Here is a 12,028-nt window from a genome sequence, read left to right as displayed (position 1 = left end):
ATACCTCAATGCTTCCAGATGAACCCTATAACTTAAAAACTTTGACTGCTTGTGAATTCACAATGCTGGGTTTAATATAGCAATTTCACTAATTTAATGTTCAGATCTGATTCTTCTTAAACTAACTGTCCAGATGAAAGTATCAAGTTGAAAGACAAAGCAATCACATTGTTGCAATGTTTACTCCTTTATTGCAATGACTATAATGTCATTTTACTAAACAAAGCGAACACAGTCCCTGACAAACAGCCATTAACTTGAGTATATGAATGAAAACTGAATGGAGTTTTTCCTCTTCTAGACTGCCAAACTGAGTTGGCCGCTTAACTGGACAACATACAGACTTCAACTCTCAGTCAGTTTTCTGTATACTGCAATGACACTATGAGACAGTAATTCCAGTAAATCATGCTAATAAAAAACAGTTTCAATAAATCCAGTTTTTCATTGCATGGGGCAGTATATTCCTCTCCTGGAATGGCATTTTAATGTGCAAAAGTTAACTGAGTAGAGGCATATATTAAAACTGAAAAGACTTCTTCAGTTCATACTTTCTAAATATAAAAAAGGCTGCCTATTTCAAAACACAGGCATGCTAAAAACTTTGATGGTACATTTAGAAAAACACGTTCCCAGTACTTCAGTGTGTGATCCCACGCACTATTGAGTGACTCCAAAAATATAGGGGACATTTTATGGTCAGGTACTCACCATCAAAAACATTGGTTTGAGTTCAAACATACCTTTGAAGATCACGTTCCTCTGCCATGGAGAGGGAGAGTTTTCACTAAATCAGATTGCTCAAAGTCCTATCTAACCAAACCTTAGGTTTTCCTTAAATATTGCTTAATATGTATACCAACCTATTTCTACAGCACAGCATTATAGTCAGTAGATTGCCCCAAATAATTTTGATACAGATGTCAAACAGTAACAATAGTGTCAAACCTATGACCCTGCAAGAAACTTGAAGCAATAGAAAGTTTTGGGTTGTAAGAGACCTCAACAACCATGTAGTTCCAATCTGCTGCCATGGGCAGCGACACCATTCACTAGGCCAGGTTGCCCAAAGCCCCATCCAACCTGGCCTTGAACACTGCCAGGGAGGGGGCAGCCACAGCTTCTCTGGGCAGCCTGTGCCAGTGTCTTACCAGCCTCATAATGAAGAATTTCTCCTTAATATCTAATCTAAATCTACCCACTAGCTTAAGGCCATTGTCCTATCACTACCTATCCTTGTAAACAGCTCCTTTATTTTTGCTTTTTCTGCATAATATCCAGAAGCCTTGCAAATCTGGGAGAGTGATATGCCAGTCAGAAGAAGAAATAGAGAATAATTTGTGGGAAAAGTGACTCAATATATCCTGGGTAGCAGGTGGAGGAAAGACGCTGGATCTCATACTGTCCTAGTTTCGGCTGGGATAGAGTTAATTTTCTTCCATCTAGTTGGTATAGTGCTGTATTTTGGATTTAGTATGAGAATAATGTTGATAGCACAGGAATGTTTTAGCTGCTGATAAATTGGTCTTACACAGAGCCAAGGCCTTTCCTGCTTCTGACACCACTCGACCAGGGAGGACACAGAGCTGGCACAACTGACCAAAAGGATATCCCATACAATGAGGTCATGCTCACCATACAATCTTGGGGCAACTTGGCTGGGGGTTGGATCACTGCTCAGGGAGCAGCTGTGCATTGGTCAGCAGATGGTTAGCTTTTCATTGGCATCACTTGTTTTTCTTGGCTTTTATTTCTCTTTGTTTTTGTTATTTTTCTTTTCATTACAATTCTACATTACAATTATTATCATCATCACCACCACCACCACAACTACTGTTCTTATCTCAACCCACAAGTTTTCTCACATTTACCCTTCTGATTCTCTCTGCCATCCCGCTGGGGGAAAGAACATTATTGAGTGACTGTGTGGGGTTTAGTTGTCAGCTGGGGTTAAACCACATTAATATACGTTCAGAAATAACTTAAATGTGATAATCAAAAGCTTATGTTGGGGTCACTGAGAAAACAGAACCATTTCAAGAATGTGAGAAGAAAAGGGTAAAGGATTGGGCAGAGGCTCCTTTTCAAGCAAGGTCTGTAAGGGTGTGGCAAACTACTACTGAACAATTACAGTTGTTAAGAACGGTGAATAAACCTTGCTCACAACTTTGGAAGTCTAGATTGGACTGAGATAGCAGTGGGATTGGCGCTACTTACAATATTTAAAGATTGTGCTATGTATACAGCAAGCAGCACAGTTGTCATAGAAGTACAAATATTGATAAACAGCTGTTTAAAATATATCTCTGAATCCAAGTTTTAGGTTTCACATGAGAAGAATTCCTGAGTTCTAAATACTGTGGCTTGCTTTGCCATCCTTTGGCAAAAGTGTAATTCCTCCAAAGAAATACAGACCAGTTTCAAGGTTTTGTTCAGGAGAAAATAATTATGCAGTTGTTATCTTCTAAAATACTCTTGGTGTCTGTGTCTTCCCAGAATACTCTGTATATTCCAACTGTCCAACAGCAAAGAAATACTCCAGCAATCAATTCAAATAATCAGGGAAAACAGTGTAATTTTGAAAATAGGCCTGTTGCTTTGTGAAGTTGTAAAGGCCCAGGTGCTGCAGATTCCCAACCAAATTACAGAGTAAGTCAAGGGATTCAGTTTGGCTGTCTTGGGCATCTTTTAAGTGGACAGAATTTAAGATTTCAAAAGGCACATTGAGGTAAACTTGCGGATAGAATTTTAAAAATATATGCTCTCCAAATTAAATGCTTAAGGGAGTTACAAAGAAATGCAACTTTTGTGGACATAATTTCTATTGTAGAGTATAAAAATAACATAAATTAGACATTTTAAATAATAGACTTAAGGAGACAGGAGCCTTTTCAGAGGGACAAAGCCTTTGTGAAATGGTGACCTCTCTGGAGAGTCATGTGGGTCTGTGGCTCGACTGCTATTCATCCAGCTATTATTTACCTCTCTGTGAGGTGAATAATAACTGAATTTCAGATTCTTCAAGATCATTAAATCCACAATAACAGTTGTTGTCAGAAGTAGAAGACTCCTAAGGAGATATAACAACCAAACAGGGAAACTCTTTTCAAGGCTAAAAACACAGGTGCTAGGCACAAATTACACAATGTATCAGCCTGGCAATTTTCATGTCACTTTGTTAACTGCGGCAGTCTGTAACTGTGGAGTACCTTTTATGCCTGTGTTCAGCTGCAGAGTTTACAGGGTTTCTCCAGCTCACCCGTATCTCTCTACTCCCAAATAAAGAATGTCTAAACCATTAATTATTATGCCAGCGTTTAAAGCGTGCTGTTGCCCTTTGGCTGAGAGCTCCTTGATTTTCAGGCCCCACAGCAGGTCAGCTTCCGTTCTTGGAAAGGAACCGGTGTCACAGAGTCGGCTGCAGTGCAAGTTATTTGCATCATCTACATATTTCTATTTGGATTACGTACGTGAGTCTTGACATAGCTTAGGCATGCTAAGAAGCTACAGGAAATGCCTTTGTTCCTGTCCCTGCAGTTCTCTGGGTACCATCCCCATCTATTATGAAAGTAGGTGATGCGTCCACTTGATTAACTGCACATTCAGATGGCAATACTAAAATTGTCACCTAAATAATTTTGTTGACACAGGACACTCCAGCACATTCTTAAAAACTGCACAGTAATGGGTATTATGAAAAGTGTTTGTTGGATTTTTTTGTGTGTAGGGTTTTTTATTGTTTGGGGGTTTTTGTTTGTTTTTTAAAGAGATGTAATTGAGAGGGAAAATGGAATGCATCCATTCCAGATTTGAAGAAAATTCAAATATGGGACTTCACTAGTGGTCCATCTTTCTCTGAACAAAGATTATTTTAACCCTGTTACAGTTCAGGTCTGCTAAGGAGCCCTTTATTCCAACACATTTCTTTGGAAGAACATGGTTCTCCACCAAAGAGAAAAAACGAAAGACCTAGCGATTGAGCTGTGGACTTTTTTTTTAAAAAAAAACAACATATTTTTCCTATTCCCCCTAAAATTTAGGGTTTTACTGGTCTTCCAGTTCTCTTGTCTGTCTCCCTGTTATCTAAACAGGAAAAACTTAGGTTTTTGGCAGAATAGTAATTCACACCAGCCACAGATGTTTGGAACTAGAGTTTGAAACTTGTGAATCTTATCTTCTTGGTTGATTACAGAAAAATACCACCCTATATAAAAAATAAACACTAATTTGTGGGTTAAAGCTTATTGTTTTGCTCTACCAAAACCATGCAAATTCCACCCTAATATTATAAGTATTCTATGGGTTGAATAAACATGTCTGAAATTAGTACTCAAAAGAAAAAAACTTAAAATAGACTCAATTAAAATATACTACAATAATCATAAGTGCTTTAAAATAAATATACACTATGTTTATCTCTTTCCACTCAATAACAGCAACTGGCACAAAGAACACACTTTTGTTTTTCTCTGTGCTGTGCAGTCCCCCACTCTGTTCCATTTCAATCTAAAAGATACATATGACAATATTAAATAAATGTACCACTTTGATTGACAATCCAGTATAACTGGCATTATAGAGATGGATGAGTGAATGGATGGATAGGCAGGTTTTATTAGGCAATCCAGCCCTCATGGAAAGGGAAACAAGGACTGGTAAGCAAAATGCAGGGCTAATTCAACTGCTCACTTAGAGGACAAAATTATATACTGCCTACATTGTATATCCAGGGGAAAAAAGTATAAAACTGTATAATTTAGGATTATTGATTCCTGTGGAATAAATGAAAAATATACCAAAACAAGCTTAATAAAATGCACTGTCTGTTTCAGAATTAATTAGAAATTTCTTCGAAGTGACTCTGAAGTAAAACTGTTTTGATTACTAATTGGAAGAAAAATTGAAAACATCTTCTAAAAATCACTGTCCTGGTTCAAAAGACTGAAGTTTAAATTGCTTCTGTGCAGTTTCAGTTTGAACTTAACACTGCCCTCTTGTGCTGCTACCTTAAAGTACATTTTCCTTTACACATAGAGCTATACGAAAACCAGAAACAATTACAGACTTAAATGCAGTCAGTAAGTTGGTTTTACTTCTTTTTTAGTTTGATTAAAAAAAAAATCTAAATGAAACAAGAAGTATTTGAACAAATATTTTTAATTGTTTTAAAACTTGTCATCTCAATCTCTTGTATGGTATTTTTATTATAATATATGAAAAAAACCCAACAATTTTAGTTACTAGTTTTATCTTGGGTAAAATTTCTTATGAACTCATGAAATAAGTTTCTGCAATTTTTCTAGCCTATTCTTGGGACTAAAATTATTCAAATTTTCCATGTGTGCCAAGACTGGCACAGCAAAACACAAACAAACAACACTTGAGAAACAGAACAGCCCAAACATTCAGGTACAGGATAAAAGTACAGGCATGAAAGAAACCATGCATATCATTGCTTCCATTTTTGGAGCAGGTTTTTCACCTTTCTGCAGGTTGCACATTAGCCTGAATGTAGCACAAGATATCCCGGGAATCCTAACTTAAAAGTCGATCAGGCCCGTTCTGCTTCTTGCTTTCATCAATGCTATACACATCCCAAGTCTCACACAATAAATGAATGCACAGCTGATGTAGAATGGTTTTAAGAGAGAACAGCTTCCTGTAATTTTGGCCTTTAAAACCAGCCATACTGGCAGAAACTGTAAGAGCATACTCTATCCAGCAATCTATCTGTGATAGCTGAAATATAACTTTGTGAAGGACAAACCATGTACGTTTCAACCTTTATGATCTTTTTGTCCAACTCAAAAGAAAAAAAACCCTAACCAAATAAAAATTCCCACTATTAAAAATAATAAAAAGTATTCAAACAGCATAAACTTCACGTCTTTGAACATACATCTGCTCATAAACTTCTGCAACTCTTCCCACTGACGTTAAATTTCATGTATCAGTGACATAACTAAATAACATCCAATACATACAAAATGATTCACAGACCAGATGTTCAGTGCTGTTCTGTCTATTTTCTTCTACCAAAGTACCCATGACTTCAAAAAAAAGAGACAGTTTCAGGTGACAAAAGTTGGTATTTGATATACTGCAATTCTTCTGTCTTCACATCAATGCAAAATAGGAAGAATCTGTGACTCGACCGTGTCCAGGTAACACTTCAATCCCCATAAAAAGTCACTGCCAGCATACTCTAACCTGTACAGTTATTTTCTGCCCAGTACATCCCTAAGGTTATGGAATCGATAAGGACTGCGCAGCCACTATAATTTGAAACATCTGACATATGGAATAATATATATGCACACTATATATATATATACACACACACATATATATATATTACACAGACACATACATGTAAAAGAAATGCATGTCCTGCATTTCAGACTTTGAGGCTGCTTGGTATTTCTAACTACAGTAACCCTCAGATGAACCCCGCGTTGCTGATAGAGCAGTAAAAGCCGCAAACAGAAAGAAGTGTATCACACTGCTCTTAGACACTGCTCTACGGTTTATCAGTAAAATATCTGACACGTAGTTTTATTTGCACATGTAAACAAACAATACCGGTCCATTTCTGCAGCCATCCAGCGGTCTGCACTGTTGATACATTTAAAACATGCTATATGTGCCTCAGTCTGTTCATTTGATTATGTAGCATTTTATTAAATGAGTTCCTGGTAATAATATTAACTGTGACTTACCCTGGCATTGGTCCATTTCCAGAAAGACTATAAACTTGACGAGGATTTAAAAGGTACTGAAATTTTCTATAAATTCTGGAGAGGTAAAAGAGACAAGGACAAAAATATTTACTTATACGTTTGCGACTTTTTTTAAAGCTAGCAATAAAAGAATTAAAGTTAACACATACTATAATTATTTGAATTGCAGGATCTCATTTATACAAAAAAAATTAACATATTTGATCACAGCAATTATAATTCATACAAACAGTGTATTATGGGCATAAAATTGAGACAAAAGTGCTACAAGCTATCTACAATTCAAATGCTGTATATAGACAGAAAAAAACCCCAAAAGCTGGGTAAGGAGATACAACAACACAAGATAAGGTGAATTAAAAAGCATTTAGAAAAGCACATTAGTTCCTATTAAAGTAGCTCCATGGTAAAGGAGAGATTTCTTCCTGAAAGTTACTGCTAGCACAGAATTTCAAGTATAATTAATTGCAAAAGCAAAGCAGTTTTGCCATCCACCAAAAATGACCCCATAGGTTGAGCAGCATTCTGAGAAAGCAAATCTATTGTCACCTTCCATCTCCTTTGGATTATTTTTGAATGGAAGAAAATTAAAGATTCAAAACCATTGTTTTATTTGAACCACACATATTTTTAAGTTATCTGAGTAACAGGAGGCAATTTATTCATACAGCAAGGAAAGCATTGTCCTATCCCGTATGGGACTCCATTTGCTGTCCCACCCCCAGTAAATATTTCCTTAAATGACAGAAAACTGTAACTTTACCAATTTGAGTTTACTTACTGTCAAACTATGAAAACCATTTTGTTCTTCGCTACAAATATTAGAAATGTAATTTCCAAAATTGACTACAATGTGGTAGCTGCTTCATTTCTTACACAGAAACAACTAAGTACATGAAAGACTTGGAGCTCAGAATGAATAAATATAGGTACCTGGGATCTAAGACAATAGTTTAAATTATAAACCTCCATTTCCTTTTTTTAAATTTAATGTTTGTATCCCCACTCTAATGGTTTAATGTTTTTAAGAAAGCATTCACTTTTTCCAGTGAAATTTCTCTTCCTTTCTTCTTATGGCCTTAAAATATTGGCATAATAAAAGCTGAATTTTGGGTTAAAATGTCCACATTTTCAAATCCAGTGAAAACAAAACTGCCTAGACACAATCTATGTGCACACTGACATTCTTTTTCTTTCCTTAATAGTAATGCATAATTTATGAGGCTAGGTGGAATACAAAGGTATAAGAATATTGAATACAAACAAATTTATAATTATCTCTAAAATTGCAAAATTGGAACATTTTCTTAATTTCTTGATTATTTAGTGATTACCAGCTTCTTCATAAAGCACTGCCATTCCTGACAGAAAAAAGTCAATGTGAAATGACTGGTTTGACTTTGCAAGCAAGCACAATCATTGTCAGTGGTTGTGATGATGACTACATCGGACATTTGACAGTAGACTTGCAACACACTATTTCCATTTCAGTTGCAGCATCTTACTAATGTAAAAGGATCCTATTTTTAATTTTCTATCCCGTACATGTAAGCTGCTTCTCAGAGACATACATGATTTAACCTGGTCAAAGGGTCAGCTAATTTGATTTGTGTAACCAGCCATAAGAAAGTCATGTATTGATATGAAGTCCCAAAAGCCTGACGGTTATTTCCCTAAAGGTTTGGTGCACACACACACATACGCTCACACCACTGTTGTCAGGTATCTGTGAAATGCTATAAAAGCCTTCCTAATAAAGAGGGAGCCCAGTGTCTCTAGTCAAAACCCAGAAGTCCACCTGCATTAACAAGACATTACATTGAATCTTATATGATTCACTGCATGCCATTCATAGGTACTAGCCAAATATCAATGACAGATGATCACTCCATAATGACTCACTGCAAATGACACATCATGCTTTAAGTTATTATAACATATTTATGTATGCTAGTCTGTGTAAAATTTATAACTTGATGGCTCATTTCCATTCACACATTCTCCAAATAGAGGAAGAATCTTTCTGTAAATGCTTCCCTGCACACTAAACTATGACTGGACCTAGCAGCAACATACATGCAAGACAAGGAAACACACAGTAATTTAGTCTTCCAACTTTATACCTACTTTACCAGACTATTGGTACTGACATGTCTGAACTTCCTACTTCTGCACGTATGGAAGGAACTGGACATGGTTTCCTTGTGACTGAAGATTTGTGCAGACAAAGCCATGGTAACACCTCAAAAGACCACTTTTTGTGACAGTGGAGAATTTTAAGAACAAAGCCAGTGCATGAAATTTCCTCTTGTCCCCACCACCTCCAGATGGTTCTTACACCACAACACAATTTATCAACAAACAGCTATGCTTCTGTAACTGTTTACAGGGTTATTCTGTGACCTGGAAGACTAAACAGATTCAACTTAAAATACAAATCCTTAGAAAAGTTTCTCCATTGTCACTTTTTCCCTTCACTTAAATTGTACCTGTAATCTCATATGAACCTCAAATAGCTACAGTGGCATAACTGAGGAGGTAGGAAAATACAACAGGTCCTAGCCAGGAGGTCTGGGATCACCTTTAAACAGCTCTGCTGCTGAAGAAAATGCTCTTGAGCACACATTGGGCTGAGTTAGACTGAGCTACGTTCTGAAGTCCTAAGATCACTACTTTAGAGAGATAGAAGACAGACAGAAATCCACTGGGAACTCAAAACTGGCAGTAAAATAGACTGCACTGGGGAGGAAGCTGGCCACAGTAGTGCCTTGTGCCAAACTGGGGGATGCATCTTCAGTCACCTGGGGGATCATACCTGAAGATGTGGTCACCATAGACTTAATCTAACCCTAATGTCAGAAAAGAAAGAACCAAGGGCTCCTCCGTAAAAGTACACGTTAGCAATCTTCTCTCCTAAACATACAACATTTGAAAAAGATAATTTGAAACTGCTTCTACGTTTTGTCTCAATGCTAAATGAAAGCTTAGAATGGCAGACTAATGAGAGAGTAGGAGGGAAGAGCTACTCTGAACCAAAGTTATTTGAAAACAACAAAGGTCAAATATATCATCAACCTGTACTGCACCGACACTGAATGTGGAGTCAGCAGGAAACGTCAGTGTACGGAAGCTGATCTCCAGTGCATCCAACCGCACATTTCTCAAGGAAACAATTGTTTAAACTCACCTGCTGGTCAGAAAAATAAATTGGAAAATGGGGAAGTGGAAAACAAAGTAATGAGTACAGCAAAACAACAGCATGATTTAGAAGTACTCTTATGTAAGGAGCATTACCCTTAACAATAACAGTCTTCAGAAGCACTACGTGCTGCTTGTATATTCTTTCTGTTGAAAGAAACTGTTCATCAATGGTGTACTAAATATACACGTTCTATTCATAGACTATTGAAAGCTGTTGTCTTGATTAGTCAGATCTTAAACGCCGACATATAGGACTGTTAGCTCTACGATGAAACGGATGTACTGCAGGGGTTTTTTTTGGAGTAAATTACCACTCCTGTCCATTTTATGCACAATCACTGAAAACATGTTACAGTGCCACACAGCCTGAGGAAGACACCTGACTGGGTTTTCTAAATTCCTATCCAATCTCATGCTTAATTAAAATCTATTTTTCATGTGCAAAAAGCTTAAACTCATCAACTTTAATTCTAATTAGCTACTTTCTTCTTAATAGACATTGACTTATAATGTTTTTCTGTTTTATAAGCATATGTGTTATCCATTGGGCTAAATAATTTAAGTCCAAATGACTAAGTGCATTTGGGTTTTAGGTGATGGGCAGCAAGTATTAATCTCTCCATTGAGAAAATAGTATAACCAGGTTATTCTCATAGTTATATATTTTGCAATTATATCCCAAAGTCATAGAATTGTTTTTTAAAAGAGAAACCTATTAAAGAACAAGACTACATGTTTTGCAAAAACTGATTTTTTAAACAGAACTGAAGTTTTAAAATGTATTGATAAGGTAATTAGATATGGTTGTAGACAAAGTATTTTTGTGTTCTGAATGCACTTTTTCTACATATCCTTTTTTATCTCACCACCTGTCCGTTCCAGTATTCAAACACCCAAACTAAAGTATTCCTTGCCTTGAAGTGATCCTCAGCTCTTTTCCTTTGCATTTGAGAAATTAAAAAGAAAAAAAAAAGTAAAATATAAAAGCAGACAGACTATTATTGAGGGAGTACATTTATTCAACTGGTTGTCAGATGGATGCATACACTCTCACCAAGTCTAAGGGCAATGAAATGGGCTGGGTTACCATATGGCAGGGCATAGAATCTCATACAGGGAACTGTGGGAACACTGGAGTCTTGTCAGTATCTGCAATAACCTTTCTCTGTTCAATGAAAGTCAATTAGAAATAACTTCATTCACCGTGATCTCTCAAATGCAGAAAATCCTAAATAAAGACTGAAGAATAGATTTCCATAAGAAATCACCTTAATCTGAGTAAGTCAAGATAATGAAAATCTCATCCACAAAAATTAGTAGGTTATGGTTTGGGTTTTTTCCCTCTTGCTGCTGTGGAAATCTTACTTTAGTTACAGCCCATCCTCTACTCCTAGCCTCTCAGTACCTGAGAAGATTACAAAACTGCTATAATCCAAAAGTCTGACTTGAATCACCATGACTGTGCATTTTAGAGGGCTATTTATGTCTTCAAAAGTTCTGTGATTTTACTTTTCACCACATGTAACTGCCACAAAATTGGAGGTGCAGGGAACATGGAATTCCTCTCTGGTTACTAACTGTGGAGCAGCCAGATAAAACCCAGGAAAAGTTAAGTTGTTGTTCCCTGAAAATCTTTTCATCCCTTAGATTCAATCTTCAAGCTAATATGTACTCTTAACATCCTTACTTTATAATTTTTTTATGTTACTGGCATTGATATGAAACATTAACACCTAAAAGGCAGGGGGCAAACCAGTCCGTATGTGGACAAATACTCCTTTTTAAAAATTTTAAATCTAGCTTTAGAATTAGCCATGAGATATTATCTCCTGCTGGTGAATGACTTGAGATATGTCTACCTGACTATGCAGCTGACCTTTTGATGTCCTCCTCCTAACACAGAAATATTGAGTGCAACCTTGACATATTAGCATGTAATTTAACATTTTATTTTGTGTTCCATCAAAGCCAATTTAAGAGGTTCTCATACTTCACTATACTCAGCTGCTGGTGCATGGTCTCATGCTATACACTTCATTGTGTAATGACACTTGTAGGTAATGGTGTTAGTGAATGAGGAGAGTCTA

The 12,028-nt window shown here is 36.5% G+C and overlaps 1 protein-coding gene across 4 annotated transcripts in view; it reads right to left on the bottom strand.

Annotated features, from left to right (window-relative positions):
- DGKB (diacylglycerol kinase beta) overlaps positions 1–12,028 on the bottom strand; it is a gene marked incomplete at both ends in the record, with an annotated part of 316,588 nt that overhangs the window by 205,266 nt on the left and 99,294 nt on the right. For all 4 annotated transcript variants that reach the window (XM_084260022.1, XM_084260024.1, XM_084260023.1 and 1 more), the window contains one exon: positions 6,720–6,794. In XM_084260022.1, the coding sequence (XP_084116148.1) occupies positions 6,720–6,794 (75 nt within the window). The remainder of the gene's footprint in view (positions 1–6,719; positions 6,795–12,028) is intronic.

Source organism: Gallinula chloropus (assembly GCF_964237585.1).
Source record: "Gallinula chloropus genome assembly, chromosome: 2".
Lineage (NCBI taxonomy): Eukaryota > Metazoa > Chordata > Aves > Gruiformes > Rallidae > Gallinula > Gallinula chloropus.
The sequence above is the reverse complement of the archived record's forward strand: the minus strand, read 5'-3'. Positions and strand labels throughout refer to the sequence as shown.